General features: G+C 45.1%; 1 protein-coding gene across 1 annotated transcript in view; it reads right to left on the bottom strand.

The window, feature by feature from the left end:
* Positions 1 to 18,860, bottom strand: part of MAP7 (microtubule associated protein 7) — a 178,039-nt gene that overhangs the window by 97,539 nt on the left and 61,640 nt on the right. Inside the window, exon 2 of the mRNA XM_075554227.1 lies at positions 112 to 213. Coding sequence (XP_075410342.1) covers positions 112 to 213 — 102 coding nt within the window. The remainder of the gene's footprint in view (positions 1 to 111; positions 214 to 18,860) is intronic.

Here is an 18,860-nt window from a genome sequence, read left to right as displayed (position 1 = left end):
GGGAGGACAGGAACCCAGCTCTCCCATATTTTAGCTCTGTTGAGCCTATAAGCCAGCAGCATCCCTCTAAGCACACCCTTCATTTTCCCTCATGGAAACAATGCAGCATACCTGGTTTGCTTCCTGAGTGGCTGCTGTTTTGACCTGGGACAGCAGAGGAGGGATGGTGGGAGGCAGGGACTTTCTTATCTTGCACTTTGTAGCTGTCAGGAGCTATGTAAGTAAGACAGAAAAGAGAAAGAGACGTATTTAGTTTCTTAAAACTTAAGCAGAAACATTCACTATTCAACACTTCGTGCCAATCTCTACATTCAATACAAGGCTAGATTTGGGAGATGAGGTGGGCTCAGCTTGGCATTACAGGAGGAGCATTACAGGTCCATGGCAAAGACACAATCCTGTGGAGGGGTTTCCAGGGCCGTGCGGGTCCTTCAGATTGGCTGGTCCTCATTTGCATACCTATAAAGAAACCACCAGGATGCACAAGTGGAGTTCAGAGTTGCTGATCTCAGTTCTGACTTGGCGTGAGTCACTAAAAAAATGCTACCAACATGATCCCTCAGGTCACCAAAGGGAGTGCAGAGGCATCATTTCCTGGGATTTGGAAATGCTCTGGCAGAAGTTCTGTAGCAGAGACTCCGGGAGAGAGGCGAGTCAGGGTTGACTCGAGCGCATGCAGTGGAAGCAGGCGAATGGGCGAAAGTAGGGGGTCCTCTAGGTCCAAGCATGTGCACCTCTGCACGTACTGCTTCATTTACTATATTCCCAAAGGGAAACAGACATCTTTTGGAAAAGGATCCTCGCCATGGAATCAGGGAGAATTCCTCCTACCCCGGTCTTCAAAGCAACTCTGGCCCGAAGCTAGCCCACCAAGGAGGCTCGTATGGCCTTCCTTTATCAACAGCCAGAGGAGTTTACCTTAGTCTTTGAATAGGAGCCATTTTAAAAGGCAGGTCCATTTCTTACACTCATTGAACGGTTTAAGTCAAGATCCACAACAGGAATATTCTCTGCAGAAAGCAGGCTTCCATGGGCGCTGGCGGCACACTGGTTAAGCACCCATCCCACAGCTGGAAGGCCAGCGGTGTGAGCCCCACAGCTGTTCTGTTGGAGAAAGATGTGTAGTCTGCTTCTCTAGGAAGGCAGTCCCCACTTCCTCACAACAACAACAACAAACAAATTCACTGGCACTGAACTGATGCCGACTCATGCCCACACGGGCAGTTCTCTGCTGTCCTAGAGGGTTGCTCTGAGTTGATGGCAGGGAGTCTGGTTTTGGTTAGTTTGAGAGTTACTCTTGACTCTTGACAACTTTTGACAAGCGCTATAGGGAGGATCTTTACTACAAAGCCTTATTCCATATTCTATATCATCTAATACGAGCCCACTGCCATCAAGTCAATGCCGACTCTCAGCGAGCCTATAGGACAAGGTAGAACTGCCCCTGTGGGTTTCTGAGACGGTAACTTTTTATGGGAGTAGAAAGCCCTGTCATTCTCCTGAGAAGTGACTAGTGGTTTTGAACGTTGGACCTTTCGGATTGCAGTCCAGCTTGTAACTAAGATGCCACTAGAACCCTGCCCCTGTAAGTGGGGATCCATTTGATGGCAGGGGTTTAAAGCTAGCAGTGTTATGGACATTCTAATGTGGGGACCACACCCAAGCCAAACCCACACTGCGCTATTTTGCAATTCCAACTATAGGGATGCAACTCTAGCCTGGTTATTCACAGTCACTTTCTCACGGGAGTGTGGGAATTCTGATGATCATAAATTATAGGCTAGGGGAGGGAATTAGCTTTGACCTAGAACACAGGGTCCGTCTTACTCAAGGTTTCTGAATCTGAAAGGATAGGATGATAATCATACTTCTTTCAGGGTGACTAACTTTAAAACGTGTTCCCATGATATACTAAAAAAATTTTTTTTAATTACTAAATTTACCAGTGGAACATAAAGACTAGGTCTTTGACCTCTGAATGGGCCATTACTGATTTTTAATGGCCATCTTCTAAGCACATACAATATGACCGTGTGGAAACAAATCACAGACAACTAGTCGTAGATAGAGAATTATATAATTATTTTAATCCCAAGTATCCCACCTTCAATGGGTTTGCTTTAAACAAACACACACAGATATTGTTGGGGCTAAGTTTTATCGATTTGAGCCTTTTCTGCAGGGAAGAACTGTAAGGAATACAGCCGAGAACCGTCAGATGGCAAACCAAAGGCCAAGCAGCAAAAGGTCTCAGAGGGCAGTTCCTACGAGATGTTCCCGGGCACGTCACTGTGATTAGAAAAGGCTGATGCCACCTGGCTGACCACCCCCAATAGGTGGGGGTGGGGGCCGAGGCGTGCCTGACACTGACTGAGACAGCAGACCCCGAAGTGTGACGGCTTTACAAGGCTGTCATAGATGTTTTCATCCCAGTGCCAAAACAAGACCCCAGTTCCAACACGAAGCAGGTGAAGCTCAGCTATGTGAAGTCTATAGTCTGACGACGTAGAGGCAGCCGTGAAAAAACTCAAAAAAGGGGGACAATTCTTGGAACCTTTGCTGCCAAATAACCTTTCCTGCTATTCGGCAAGTTAATCTTTCCAAAGCTGCTCCTAAGGGGGCTAATACTTCAAAATACACAGGGAGAAGGGGACTCTGACCCAGAGCTGAAGTACTTTCATTGGTGTTTTCTGCTTATTACAAGTCGCTGCCAGCACACAGCAAGTAAAGCTGTAATTAGCTGAGGTGTTCCGAATTGTTCTCTTATTTTTAGTTAACTGAGTGATAATTAGGAGCATTTGTTTATCTATAATTAGCAACATTTAGAATATATTCTACGTGTACTCATTTCTCTTCTGGCTTGACATATTCAATATGATTTTTTTCTCTGATGATTCTCTTTAGTACCCTGGGACCTGGTAATAAACATCTCTCCTAAGTGAAAGTATCATAATAGTTGGCCACAAAAGAGATCAAATAGACCTCACAACATGTGCAGTCCAAACCTTTTGGAATGATCCATGATCACCACCCCCACTCCTGCCAATAATTGGCTTTCTCGCACTCAAAGTCAAGTGTAAAAGGAAAATAAAGTGCAATTAAACTGGAGATTCTGCTTATGCAAATTCCAGTTTGGTGACATCAAGCTATTACTGGGCCCACTCTTCGGAACATCAAAGGCCTATCTGCCCACCACTATCATCTGGCTCTCAGGAATTCATTTCTGCCCTACAAAACCCTTTGAGTCATGCTCTGAACAAGACATTTGAAATTCACCTTAAAGGTTTTCTATGTTCTTGTAAAGCTGATGCTTGTCAAGCTGCTTACTCTAAGGCAATATAGCTGGTGTCCCACGCTCTAGTTTGGACATGTGTCTGGAGCTTTGGGCTTTGACATCAGCACGGCGGATGGCCTTGAAAGGAATGGGAATTCCAGCGCACTTCACTTTGTCATGCGCAACTCGTGCTGGATCACGAGGTAGTTGTGTGAATAGAACAGGAGAATACTGCCCGGTTTTCATCAGGGTTGCATCCCCTACCATACTTATCCAACCTCTACACTGAGCAAATAAACAGAGAAACCCGATAATATGAAAAAGAAAGCGGCATCACGATTGGAGGAAGGCTTACTAACAACCTAATATATGCAGGTAGCACAACTTTACTTGCTGAAAGCGAGGAAGACTTGAAGCACTTGCTGATGAAGATCAAGGATTACAGCCTTCAATATGGATTGCAACTCAATGTAAAGAAGACCAGCATCCTCACAGCTGGACCAATAGGTAACACCATAAACAGAAATAACTGAAGTTGTCAAGGACTCTGTCTTGCTTGGATCCACAATCAATGCTCATGGGAGCAGCAGTCAGGAGATCAAAGGACACTTTGCACTGGGTGAATCTGCTGCACAAGATGCCTTTAGAGTATTGAAAAGCAAGGCTGTTATTTGGAGAACTAAGGTGGACCTGACCCAAGCCATGGTATTTTCATTGCCTCGTATGCATGTGACACTTGGACATTAGATAAGGGAAACTGAAGAAGAATGGATGGATTTGAATTGTGGTGCTGGCAAAGAACACTGAAAGTGCATTGAATTAACTGCCAAAAGGACAAACAAGTCTGTCTTGGAAGAAGTACAGCCAGAGTGCTCCTTAGAAGCAAGGGTGGCAAGACTTTGTCTTACCTACTTTGGACACGTTGTCAGGAGAGACCAGTCCTTGGAGAAGGACATCATGCTTGGTAAAGCAGAGGGGGCAGTGACAAAGAGGAAGGGCTTTCACAAGGTGGACTGAAAAGCGACTGCCCACTGAGCTCAAGCACAGGACAATTGTGAGGAGGGGAAAAGACCAAGCAGTGTCGGACTCTCTTGCATAAGGCCGTGACGGGTGGGAACTGCCTCGATAGAACATAACCACCACCACCACATTTTCTCTCCACCATCGGGAGAGTCCATATTTCCCCCGTAACTTCTTTGGGTAAGCCTGTATCATGGAAGAGCATGGTCACACACCTGGAGCCTACAACTCCCTAGCCGGTGACCTAGGCAACATTACTTACCTGCTGTGAGTGGGTGATATGGGGTTGACACTGACAAACTCACGTGATCCTGAGAGGAGTAAGGGAGAAGCTGTTCTGTTAAGAAGCTTCCAGAGGGCTTGGCAAGTGTTTTCATGAGTAATCAACCCCTTATCGCCCAACCCGTGGGCTCTTCCATAAAGGTCCGGGGTGTCACAGGCCCACAGTGTGGCTGTGAGTCTGGACAGAGGTAAAGACAGTGCTCGAAGGTCAGTCGACTTGGCTCTGCATTTAGGAGCAATGGATTCTCACCAAGTCACTGAATCTTTCTGAGTCTGAATTTCCCCATCTGTATGCAACTGGGGGGAAATGCATGTTTTGATAGTGCAAATTAATGAGATTATACAGAAAGGTCCTGCCTCCTGCCTAGTCCACCATCAGGCTTCATAAATGGTGGAGGGTATTTTGAGACACCCCCCGCCCCCATTCCTTACACAATGTGAAAAACTAGGCTTCTATTTCCTCGGGGCTCTGCTCGTACCTACCACTAGCAGGAAAAGCAAACCTATGTCCACCAGCTCCTGAGAGGCACAGTGACCGGCAGTAGCAAGGCCTGGCACTGCCGCTGGTAAGCAGAAGAGGTGTCTTCAGGTGAGCTACCACCACAGCTCCCGGGGGGCCTCAGGTAGGCTGCACTTAGGGAGAGCAAAGAGAGTCCTTGCGTGGTGCAAACAGTTAACCCGAATGGCTGCTAAGCAGGTGCCTGGGGAGAAAGGTCTGGTGATGCACTTTTGAAAACCTGGTGGAGCTGCCAACGCTACGGAGCCCGTCCTCCTCTGGCACATGGGGCTGCGCTGACAGAAGCTGATTCAACAGCAAGCAGCTGCTGCTCCTGGTCTGGTTTGGGAAGAGGTCACCGTCAGTCTATTTGGGGCTGGGTGAGATGACATCTTTCTGAGGATTATGAATGCCTTTCAAATTTTCATCACATTTTAATCATGCATCTTATAAAAGACCTCAATCATAGTACGAAAATTAAATCTTATTTTTAAAAATAACACAATGCAGGGAATTCCACTGCTTGAGAATAAAATGAAACAGATATTTATTCATTTCAAGAATGAATAGCAACCTGGAAACCTTGAGTAACTACTAGCCACCCACCATGCTAAAATTCATCTTTTCCCCTCCCAGGGAGAGGAATAACAGAAAGGTGGGGGAAGGGAGTCAACGGGCAGTGTATAACATGAAACAACAATAATAATATATAATTGAACAAGGATTCATGAGGGTGGAGGAGGGAGGGGAAAGAGAGGAGCTGATACTAAGGACTCAAGTAGAAAGAAATTGTTTTGGAAATGGTGATGACAACATATGCAAGTGTACTGGATCCTACTGAGTGCTGGACTGTTACAAAATTTGTAAGATACCCCCCCCAATAAAATGATTAATAAAAAAACAGAAGAAAACATTCATCTTTTTAAGACACCACTTTAAGTGGTTTCCCAGTATTGTTTATCTGAATCTTTTTCTTTTTTAAAACAGGAGAGGAGCTAGCCTCATAAAATCTTTATCGATCTTCTAACAAGCTTGAAAGCTTTGTGCATCAGTAGCGCCGGAGGGTAGCAGCGTCAGGAAGGGACCGGGCGTGCACTTGTGGTCTGGGCTTCATCCCGGATGCGCACCCAGGAAAACAGGAGGCGGCTGACATTTGCAGTCATTATGTAGCCAACGTGGTGGCTCAGTAAGCGCCACAAACAGACTATTAACCCAGCTTATGTTTAAAAACGACAGAATGAGTGGTTTCACATGTACTACTCTTATCGTTTCTGCCTAACTGTACCAAAAGTGAACCTAGCAGGCTTTGGACTGCTGTCTCTGGGAAGCCCTGCTTCAAGGTGGGTCCTGGGCTGGGAGCTGGGGTCTTGGACTCTTGGAGCGTTCCCATCATGCCCTGCCAGGAGTGGCTCCCAGGTGGTTCATGCTGAATACCTGTTTCCTTCGGAGGGTGTGGAATTTTGGCATGCGCTAGGCAGAGGATGCCTACGTGGGCAGACCCAGTAAAAACCCTGGGCCCCGAGTCCCCAGGAGACCCCCCTTCACAGGTGCTGCTGGAACTCAACGCTGGATGCCTTCTGTGTGACTTCCCGGGGGAAGGACTCTGGGTGCTCTGCAGACTTCTCCCCAGGAGCAGCTTCCTGGCTTCTGTTCTCTGTGCTGTTACAGCAACTGCAGCATGTTAGTGGTTTAAAACCAGGGCGTGAAGATTATGCAGTAGTGTTCACACAATTCAGTCTTCGACCATATTAATTTTCTATTTTTTTGTTTAGTTGATAAAGTTTATTTTTTCACATCTAATATTGTGTCTATTCTAATTAGCAATATACAAAAAATCGCTTTAATGGCTTATGGAGCAAATAAACAATCGTGACCCACCAGTTGCAAGGTTGAGGTGTGGCGGGTGGACGCGAGCACATTAAAGTGATGTGTTTGTGTATGCCCTTTGCAGAGAGAGGGCTGAGTTTTCAGCAATCACCACAGTATTCAGATGTCCTACATATTTTAAAATGAAAATGTAGGTCATGCTTTTTTTTAAAAAAGATAAAATCTTTCAACCCACAGGAATGAAATTGAGTCCCAGCAACTCCCTCGGGACACTGCATCCTGGGGATGCACATGAGCTTGGCTCAGTGCATTTCTGCAACGACGATTCTGCTGAGCCTGCTATCCTGGTGTTCCGGCTAGTCACGCTCCCTGCGCCGTAGAAAGGGAAGGGCTCCTACAGTGATGGACCCTTCGAAGGAGCAAGCTAACAAGCTGAGGCAAAATGAGTTTTCAAAGAAGTCCGTGTTGGCGAGAATAAAAATGACGAGAGGAGGAAAGGAGAAGACTGCATCTACCTCCACTTATTCTTTACTTGCTGACATCTAGTTTTAGGGTCTTTCCCCACACTGAGTTTTGGAGTTTTGTTCCCCAGCCTAAGATCTCTTTTCTTCCAAGGTGTCATCTCCTCAGCTGGTTAAAGTGCCACCTGTGTCAGGTATCAACCCTGCCCTTACACACATTCTCCCAGTAGAGCATCAGTCAGGACATATGTGATCGCGTGTTTCTGCCATCACTGCAAACTCTGCCACCGTTGTCCTGCAAGACAGATGTCTGTCTCTTAGCTGTTGTCCACGGAGCCCATTCTCCCAGGCTCAGAAAGAGCATTAAGTTAATTTTCCAACGAATGTTTACTAACACCCTCATGGGCCAGCCACAGTTAGTGCTAAGCACAGAGAAAACAAAGGTCCTAATACATAGAGATGCTTATCATCAGTTAGAGGGAAAAAATACATAAAAGGGTAAAATGGAAACAACAGAACAATCAACTAAAAAGCAAATCAACAAAACCCACAAATCGGTAATCAAATAAGTGATAACCAAGTCAAACCCAAACCACTGCCACTGAGTTGATTCCAACCAATGAACTCAAGATGGTCATTGAGTCTATTCTGATTCATAGTGACTACCGATCAAACCAGCCTCTTTTGACCTCGGAGGCTCTACATCGTTATGGGAGCAGAAAGCCTCATCTTTCTTCCAAGGAGTGGCTGGTGGGTTTGAGTTACTGACCTTGAGGTTAGCAGCCCAATTTCTCACCCACAGTGCCATAAAACAAGTAAGCAAAAACAACAACAACAACAACAAAAAAACAACTCCACTATCATGTCACGCCTGCCTCATAACGGGCACACAGGAAACAGAACTGGTCCGTAGGGTTTCCAGGACTAACTTTTCACCGGAGCAGACAGTCTCATTTCTCCCCTGTGGAGTGGCCGGTGGGTTTCAACTGCTAGCCTTGTGGTCAGTGGCCTGATGCTCGGCCCACAGTACCACCTTCAATCAATGATAAAAGTTAGAAGTGGATGATCACTGTACAGTGATGTTCAAGAATAGAAAGAATCTGAAAAAGTGGAGGATGTTCTTGATTGGTACAAGGCACGAGTGAAATGATGAGGTGTCTCCAAAAGGTCTGTGGGACAAATGGAGTGAGAAGATAATGGGACTTTCCTGGAGCTTTTGAAGCCCTCTTGTAGAGGAGCCAGCGAGGAGGCTGGGCGTGGAGAATGGTGGGCGTAGGAAGACAGGAAGGTCTAAATAGGCTCTGAGAAACAGGCTGAGGTCAACGCTTCCTTAAATTGCAAGCGTTCAGACTTCATCATGAAAGCATATTGAACATCTAGCTGGGAATGGCTGTAGTTTCAGTGGAGTCTGTATAAATCACACGTGCCTCTTGGCAAGTCTATTGGAAATGCATATAAAATAAGCTATCCTCTTAAGAGAAAAAAGAAAAAGATTGAAAATAGATACCTAAGCCTGCACAGGGCTATACAGATCTTAGAGGATTATACAAATCTCTGCCTTCTGTATAATTTAGTGATCATTCAGATGTTTCCAGTTGTGCCGAGAGAATTGTTTTCCTATTAAAGAGGGCAGGCAGTCTCCACGTAGATGGAACTGGAGGCATTTAGCCTAGAGTCGCATGCCTGAACGGGGTGGGACAGACCTGGCGCAGGAGAGGAGGAGCGGGGATAAGAGGAGCGGCAGGGTCTCCTACAGGGAGCCAAGGGTGGCGAGCGCAGCTGCACACAGGGACTCTCACATCGCCACGCAAGCTCGTGTGTATTGTTGCTGCTGGGTGCTGTGGACTCAGTGCCAACTCATAGTGACCCTAAATACAACAGAACTCCATCCTGCCTGGGACGACACCATCCTCACAATTGACAGGTAAAGATGCCAAGAGCGGTGCCTTCAAAGCTGAAGTTTGGTTGTCTCTTCTCTCCCAAATGCGTTTACTTTGTAGTAGAGGCTATCTGGCCACATGTGTTTCGACACAGCCATGAGGATGAGGATGAAGAACTACTTCTTGGCCACATTTCTAGCTGCAAAACCACATGTCAATGTGAGTCATGTGTGCGGGCCTCCTTACTCCGCTGACGCACACAGCGCAGGGAGAGTGTGCTTTGCCTTCACGTACTCGGTGGACTGCAGTGTTAGGACTGGGGGCGACAGCAGGCAGATTAGAGGACGGGAAGGAAATGCGGAGGGGAACTCATTCAGAAATGATGACTGGCTGAAAGTCACTTTCAGATTCCTCCATTTCTTCATAAGGAAAAATAATTTAATAGTGAGGGAAAATTATTTTTGACCCGAGATGCCCTTCCTCCAAAAAAGCTCACTACTGAGATGGTGCAGACCCAACATACAGACCTTGGTTTTATGAATGCAGTCCCAAGTGGCACAAAGTCATGGGCCTGTGGGCACAGACCTTCCTAAACCAAAGGGGCAGACCCGTGAAGATGTTTGTTCATAATGTATAAACCCAGCAGCTCCCAAGGACAACTACAGGCAGATGCATTGAACTGTGAAAGTCTATAAATCAGATAAAAATATTGACATAACCATTACTTTTGTGTTAAAAAATTCGTTTAATCTGCAAAATCTGCCTGCCGGTTTGCCTGCAAAGAGCTTGCGTCTAATCTCAGCCTCATCTCGAGTCCACAGAACCCAGTACACGGGACCTGAGATAGTTAGTCTTTGACTTTCATGCCGGTACAGACGAAGGACAATTTTCTATGTGACCAGAGCATGTTGAGGGCAGCAACCGGGCCTTTATTCACACAGTCTACATGTCTTTAATGTAACAATGAATAAATGCTGGAAAAAAGACAGGAGAGGGAGAGAAGGGAAAGGGAGGGGGCGGGGCGGGGGCTGATCTGCTCTGTGGCAAAGAGCCAGGGAAGCACGAATGACAAGACTGTTTGGGCAGCAGTTGTCAAGTTGGTTTAGGCTCAGAATGACCCCAGGGGCGGAGAGTAGCACTGAGTTGTTCTACAGTTTTCAGGGCTGTGACCTTTGGGAAGCATATCCCACGCTTGTCTTCGCAGGTGGTTCTAGTTGAGTTTGAACCTCCAACCTTTCCGCTGGTAGCTATGTGCTTACTCATATGTAACAGCCAGCTAACTTAATGACAAAATCAAACGATCCAAAACAAACAACCATTCCAATGCAAATGAGGGGGGTCAGCAAGGAGATCCAAAGTCCATCTGTAAACAATTGGACATCCCATCACAGAAGGGTCACAAGGAAGGGACGCGTCAGCCAGGTGCAGTATAGCACGAACAGAACACACATTCCTCTAGTTCTTTAATACGTCCTCCCCACCACTATCATGACCCCAGTTCTACCTTACAAATCTGGCTAGACCAGAGTATGTACACTGGTACAAATCAGAGCTCTCGACACACAGAATCCAGGATGGATAAGCCCCTCAGGATCAATAATAAGTAGTGATACCATGAGGGTAGGGGGAAGGTGGGGGAGGTGAAGAGGAAGTAAGGGGGAACTGATTGCAATGATCAGCGTACAACATTCCCCCACCCCACCTGCCCCCAGAGGATGAATAACAGAAACGTGGGTGAAGGGTGACTGGATGGTGTAAAGTATGAAAATAAAAATAATTTATAAATTATCAAGGGTTCACAAGGGTGAGAAGGTGGTGGGAGGGAGGGAAAAATGAGGAGCTGATACCAAGGGCTCAAGTAGAAGAAAAGGTTTTGGAAATGATGATGGCAACATATGTACAAGTGTGCTTGAAACAACTGATCTATGGATTGTTATAAGACTTTGATGCCACCTACCAACAAGTCATGGGCCTTAAGTGACAGAGGACTGGACAACAGACTATGACCTCCCGTGCACAGGAAGCTCATGGCACATTACCAGAACCTGACCATGTCAGGAAAGCTCCATGCCTACTTACACTTAGGGGGATTTGCAAATCCCAACTCTTTCAGAAGCAATTCCACCCATTTGGTTTGATAATTTGTTTACTAAAAAGCCAAGGGAACATCCAACTTGGCAGAACAGAAAGAAAAGGGTATTCCAGATGTGCATGTGCTCCATATATAGGAGAGGCCTATCGGGAATCACGATTAAGCTGCTGTGTTTGTTGAAGGCTAAAAGCAGCTCCTGGATTCACCCTGCAAATTCATTCTGATACAGGAGTAAACACTGGGTACTTTGAGTTCAAGCAAAGAGGCTTTTGTCTAAAATGAAATCTTAAAACTAACAAAGCTCCCCATTCGACCACATGGCAACACTAGAAATGGGATAGAAAATGCTCTATTTCCCACCTGCTTTCTATAAACCAGATTAAAAGGCCAGCCTTTTCAACCTGAGGGGCGATTTACTTTCCTGGCGACTTAACACCAGTCACAATGCTGCCCCAGTTACTCCTGCCTGTAACAGGAATAATGTTCCTGAGTAAGCCCAGTGCAGGGCAAAGTCCACACGAGGGGGAGGAAGCCCACCCATATTCGCCCCTTCCAGTTACACTGGGACACGTGACTGGAAATTGCAGAGGCGTTGGTTAATGGTGAGAACTGCGACAGCTGGATGTGGACTTAATCAAATTAGAAACGATTCAATTAAACTCACGGTGTAATTAAAATAAGCAATTTAAATAACGTTGTATAGAAAAATAATTAGAATTCAACTTTATTAACTGGATAATTAAAGCAACCAACTAAAGGAGATTGTTTTTACTTTTAACAGGATAATGATTTACTTTAAGAAAAGTGAAAATGGCTAATGCCTAAAATTTTACAAAACGATTACCACTAGCCACTGTGTAGGAAAGCTTTTATACGTAACCGAAAAATAAAGTGATCGAGGTAGAAATGTATAGTTCTTAGAAATAATCCCATGTGGACGGTGGACTCAACTACGAGGATCACATTTACAAAGAAATATGAATGCAATTTTAATCCTATGATTACTTAACCAGTGTTAAATGAGTAAGTTTAATCAGTGAAATACACACACACATCCAGTTCCACAAGTGCTGGGGCCAGGGGTGGGGGAAAGCCAGAGGGTACACGTGTTGCTAACAGCAAGGGTGGCAGTTCAAACCCCCCTACTGCTCCTCAGGAGAAAGACGAGGGTTTCTGTTCCAGTACACATTTACAGCCTCGTAAGCCCACAGGGGCAGTTCTACTCTGAGGGTCGTGATGAGTCAGAATCTACTCAAGGGCAGTGAGTTTGATTTTGTTTTTGATATACTGTTGCAGACTATCAGTCTTCCTCTGCAGAATATTAAAATATTTAACTTTAAATTCCTTCTGTGGCAAATGCCCGAAGTTGATCCCAATTCATTTGAGGTGACCAACAGGACATTTAATTGCCTCGCATTTTGCTTCTAGTCCCACCAGCCACCCACCCTGCCCCCTTGATCTACTGGAACAGTGACCACACCAGCTCTCCACCGACCTGAGTCTCCCCGGCTGTCACCGTCTAGCTGGAGCGGCGACTGCGCACTTGGAGGGGTGGGGGGTCTGCTCTCAGCCGCCCCATTCTACTGTCCCTTCCCTTGGCAGACTTGCAGTGTGCAGCGAGCATTTCCCTGACCATTTTTCACAACAGCGGGTGTGTTCTCCCCCCGCCCCCCCGCAGAGTTTAGAACTCATTTTGAAATAACAGATTCTGAAAACTGCCTAAGTGAAATCATGTTCTCAGCCGTGTGGGGTGCACTCGAAGCGTACACGGCGGAGCTACAAACAGCCAGACCCCTGCCCTGTGGCAAGCAGTCGGGGGCCTGGAAGAGGTCAGGGGTGACCTCCACACCATTTGCTTCACAGGTTGGGGCATACAATAGTACAGAAAGCTGGGTCCCTCTCCCCGCCTCCTCCTGACTGATTTCTTGCAAAGATCATGCGGTCGACTCCTCTGTCCCTCTCCTCTCTCACGGGGTGGCCTATCTGACACAGCCCACTTTTCAGGTTCGTTTTCAATTGCACTCCATCCCAACACACTTCCAACACGTGGCTTCAGAAACCAGATAGTCCCTATCTCGCCCTCTACTTAACACGCTCTCTACCTAATCTCCATCCACGTGAGGCCACTGCCACAACTGGGTATAATTCGCCTTCTTACAGGAACCCTGGCAGCTGAGTCTGCCTGCCACTCCCACCCTTTGTCAGGATCTTACGGAAATTCCGGAAGAAGGACGCCATTTCTGAAGGCCCGGGGACAGCATAGCAAGTGCCCAGGAGGCTTGCTTCCCTTCCCTGGGGGATAGGGTGTTGGGCTTGCGGAAGAGTAGGATGCTGGTGAACAAAAGGGGGGTGGGACCTCAAGGAGCCGCAATGGGAGGAGGGCATCGGAGGCGACTCAAGAAATCAAGGCCAGGTTTGTTCCATGGGGATGCATTTCCCATGTCTTCCTCTCTCAGCTTTGCATGCCAAACTGAGCATCAGTTCCGAGCCAGGGCTCTGCCAACTCTGCTGGGAAAGCATCGTGGGCTGGGCTGGCATCAAATTGCTTCTCTGGCACCTTCTCCGCCTAGAAAGTGGAGCACCGCAGCAAAAGGGCGGACGGATGAACACTTCCTGGCCAGCTGGATGCCTGCTCCCGGGCTAGAACTGCAAGGCTGTTAAGCCAAGGGCGCGTCCCTCCGTGCGTGCACAGCAGTGTCCCGGGTGAAGGCTGAAGACAGTCCCGTGGTCAGACAGGATGCCCCCCCACCTTGCTGGTGGACTCTGCACAGATGCTGCCTTAGGATGCAAATGACTAGCTACTTTCAAGGGCATATGATTTGAAACATTTGTAGATCTATTAAATAACTACAACTTATCGTCCTGGGGTGCAAGTCAGGTGACTAAGAAAAGATTTTGTTGTTGTTAAATATCTTTTTGAGACAAGGGGAAAAAAGATTTCAATAGAAAAGCATTCCTCTGGCCTGATAGAACCACAGCTGTAGAGTCTGACTCACAGCAAACCTACCCGGCAGAAAAGAACAGCTCCAAATGGTTAAGACTAACTCTTCATGGAAGCAGACAGCTAGCTGGTGGGTTTGAACCACTAACTTTGCAGTTAACAATATACCATTTAATCTCATTTTAGTGTGAAAACAAACTATACTTCCAAACATGAGTTAAAAATCCAGTAAACAGGCTGCCGGGGAGCAGACTGTGACTTGTGCCGGCCCCATGTGTCCATGTAGAACGGTGCTCACCCTGTTTTCAATGGCTAGACATTGCAAGGGAGATGGCCAGGCTTTTCTTCCGAGATGCCTTGAACCTCCAACCTTGCAGATCTGAACCTCTAACCTTGTGGTGAGCAGCTGAGTGCAGCACTAAGGACTTCTTATAAAAAGATTAGGCTGAATAAATGTAACATCTAGAAGAAACTACTGAATGATCAGAACCTTGATTATACATTTTTATATTTTGGTTGGAGATTATAAAAAACTTTAAATGTTCTCAGATCATGCTTCAAATGATCATGTGAAATGTCTCAGTATTTGCTATTTCTATATACTCATTCCACCCCATGCTGAAAGGCTTCCAGGTCTACACTCGCTCCTCTACTATTGTTGTTATGTATCATCAACTCGGTACCAACTCATGGCAACTCTGTACAACAAGACAAAACACCACCCAGTCCTGTGCCATCCTCAAAATTGTTCTTATGTTTGAGTCCACCATTGCAACCACTGTGTCAATCCATCTCCTGATGGCCTTCCTCCTTTTCAGTGTCCCTCTACCAGCATGATGTCCTTCTCCAAGGATTGTTTTCTCCTGATAACATATCCACAGCATGTGAGATGAAATCTCATCACCCTTGCCGCCAAGGTGCATTCTGGCTGTACTCGTTCCAATGCCTATCTCATTGTTCTTTGGGCGGCCCACAGCACTTTCAGTGTTCTTCACCAGCACCACAGGGCAAACGTCTCCATTTTTCTTCAGTCTTCCTTACTCAATGTCCAATTTTCACATGCACATGAGACAACTGGAAATCCCATGGCTTGAGTCAGGTGCACCTTAGTCTTCAAAGTAATATCATTGCTCTTCAATGCTTTAGAGAACTCTTGTGTAGCCAATTTAACCAATGCAACACATCCTTTGATCTCTCGACTGCTGCTTCCATGAGCATGGATTGTGGATCCATGATGAAAGATGAAATTCTTAACAATTGAACTTTTCTCCGCTTAACCTGATGTGGTCCTGTGGTGAGGATTTTGGTTTCTTTTACATTGAGTTGTAATCCACACTAAAGGTTTAAATCCGTGAGCTTTTTCAACAAGTGCTTTCTCCAATCCTGATGCCAAATTATTCTTCCCATAAGCCAGTTTCTCTGATGATTTGCTCAGCATACAGATTTAGTAAATCTGGTAAGAGGATGCAACCGTAACACACACCTTTTCTGATTTTAAACCATGCAGTATCCCCTTGTTTGGTGTGCACAACTGCCTCTTGACCCAAGTACAGGTCCTACATGAATATAAGGAAGGGTTCTGGAATGCCTATTCTTCTCAAGGTTACCCATAGTTTGTCACAATCCACATAGTCAAATAGTTTTGCACAGCCAAGGAAACCCAAGTAAACATCTCTTAGGTAATCTCTGCTTTCAGCCAAGATCTAGGTGACATCGGCAGGCTCTACTGTATCCTACAGGGTCACTATGAGTTGCAATTACTTAAACTGTCTTTGAGTTTTGTCTCCAAAAACAGACATACAATAAGGCTCAATCATTTCTTGACTCATTTTTAGCCCTTGAGTCTATGGACAGGCATTTTTTAAAAGATGAAATATAAATTCAAAATAAGCACCGATGCTTATTCAGAGTCTGTATGGTAACTGACCATAGTCATGCTCAGGAAGAACTATCTCCTTACATATCCCAGTCATTGTCCATGTGGTGGGGCAGTGATGCTTCTCCTAACATGCCATATCCCTTAGAGACTGGACACCAGTTTGGGACCAGCAGTACACAAGCTAATCAGTAGACAGAAGGGCAAGTCTTCCCTTGTAAACAAACGCGATCTCCACCGCACGAGCTGGAAGGCACAGGTGCCACCAATGGTTAAGTGCTTGACGATAAGTCAAAAGGTTGGGGTTTGAATCCACTCAGGGCACCTTGTAAAAGGCCACAGTCTTGGACATCCTGTGGAGCATTTCCATTCTGCACACGAGTGGGAACTGACTCGAAGGAACTGACAGTATCGTGTGATCATGTGATCTGGTGATAAATACCGGACTTAAATATTGGCACTGCTATCTAACCATAGTCCGGCAGGAGAGTTATCGCTCACAGTGTCTGGCATTCCACTGGTGCCTACCGAGATTGTTTTGTTTTCATTCACGAGGCTACAATTACATTCATCATGCTACTTGGAGTTGCAATTTGAGCCCTTTAATGAATACGAATTCAACAAATGACTAGGATCAGGATTTTTCTTCAGGAAGAAGATTGGCATTTCCTATTGCTACTCCCTAGAGGGGAGATGTGCTGGTTAACTGTTCATGCCTATATCCTTGTTTGGTTTGTCAGTTTTCATCTGGTCAGATCAGTTTTAACTCCAAGGTCAACTGTTAATTAAAGTATGTAACGCTAGTGTTAATCGTAGAGTTTATTCCTGAAACTTGCCAGGGAGGACAAGATCTTGAATTCCATTTCAAGAGCCATAGTTATGGAGAATATGCAGTAGCTTAAAAGAGCCCTGGGGGAGCAATGCTTAAGTACTCAGCTGCTAAGCTAACTGCAAGAACAGAAGTCTGAACCAGCAGCTATACAGGAGAGACACTCTACAGGCCATCGGCTCTGGTGAAGGCTACTGTTTAACTGTCCTGCAGGGTTGCTGAGTCAGAATCCACTTGCAGCACATCATAACAAGAGTACCGTCATTCTTCCACACAGTCTTAAGTCTATCCCTCTGTTAAATCACACGAATCAAGACCTGTGCTCTGAACGACTCCTGTAAAGGCTGCTTTTAGGTTAGTGTACAACTTTAGCAGATTAAAACCCCACAGCCTAGAACGTTAATTTGTACTGTACATAGAGAATGCTCAATCCTTCAATGTTTCAGCATTTACTTCTACACTGTATCATAATCATGGGGGAAAAGAGGCATTGACCATAGTATTGTAAGATACACACACTCTCTACATATTTCTGGGTACAGAACTGCCTCCTGACATGTCAGTAGGGGAATTTGTGCATATTTGCAGTAATTGCAAATGCACATGCAGTAATTGCAATGAAATATGTATAAAACCAGGGGGTTATCCTGATCAAGCTGAACCTGGGTGTAAAACCAAGAGGTTTACTTTTTAAGAATCATCCTTATGACACTTGCTACTGTGACTCTTAGCCTGAAATGGCATCATTGAAAACATTAAAAGAAACATTTTCAGCCTTAGTGCGGAGAGCACTGTATTTCTTCTGAGGAACAGCATTTTCAGCAAGGTTTGCTCTGCCCCTCGGACCCAGTGGCCTCTGGCTGATTAGCAGAGGCAGTTGGCTCCACTCACAAGAGGCCAGATTGGGGAGGCTTTATTCACAGCTCTATTTTATCTCCAAAGTCTGGTTTTCCTTCTTTTGTACTCTGATGTTTCTAATTTATGTTACTGCGTTTGTAAGCATATTTAGAACAAGGCAGAGTAAACATAAATTCAATATAAAAAAGGCAAACAGGAGATTTCTCTCTGTCTTCCCAGAGCCTCTCTTCCCTTTTCCAATGCAGTACAAACAAGGGGGTGGTATGTATTTTAATATGATACAAACTGAGTTGTTTTAATAAGAATTATGCTTTGTGGTAATATCTTTAAATCTGAAGATTTAAGACAAAATTTATAACCTTAAAGGTGAATGAAGAAGCATCGTTATTTTGAAGACATGACAACATGATCCTGTGAAGCCTTCTGTCCTTTTCCCCAGCATAAGCCAGAGCCGCAGCTCTAAGTACAAAAATACTAGAACGAGAAAATATTGTAACTAGAATTTCAAATGCAAAATTTATTTCTAAGTTTGTTTTAATTTGTTTCATAATAACCCTGTCCTTCCTTCCACAACATAAAGGTAGATTTTTAATGGAATGTAATTCCCATCAAGGAATATTTCTATTTATCTCAGCAAACTTAAAAATTCAATTCTTCATTTTAAAAACAAATATCAATGTTTCAAATATTGAATTTGTGTTAGAGCTTTTTTTTTTTCAAGAGGGGCTTTTTGAGATATGCAGCACTTTTTGGAAAGTAGCTATGTTTTCTTGGAAGAGGAGACTGCCCATAATGTGATGCCCTGTTTTTCTGGAAGGTTACTGCTAAACTAACAAGCAGTTGCAAATGCATGGAGGCAAAAACCTTTCTATTTTTCTCTTGGGTATAATTTTAAAACATTCTGATGACAGCTATTGGCTGTAAACCTGTATAAAACATTCGGCCTATTTCAATGATGCTTAATAATTAATGAACATCCTATGTTATTAATTTATAATAAATTGCATCTGTTGCATAGTTTTCA

Source organism: Tenrec ecaudatus, chromosome 7 (assembly GCF_050624435.1).
Source record: "Tenrec ecaudatus isolate mTenEca1 chromosome 7, mTenEca1.hap1, whole genome shotgun sequence".
Classification (NCBI taxonomy): domain Eukaryota; kingdom Metazoa; phylum Chordata; class Mammalia; order Afrosoricida; family Tenrecidae; genus Tenrec; species Tenrec ecaudatus.
This window is presented reverse-complemented; position numbering and strand designations above follow the sequence as displayed.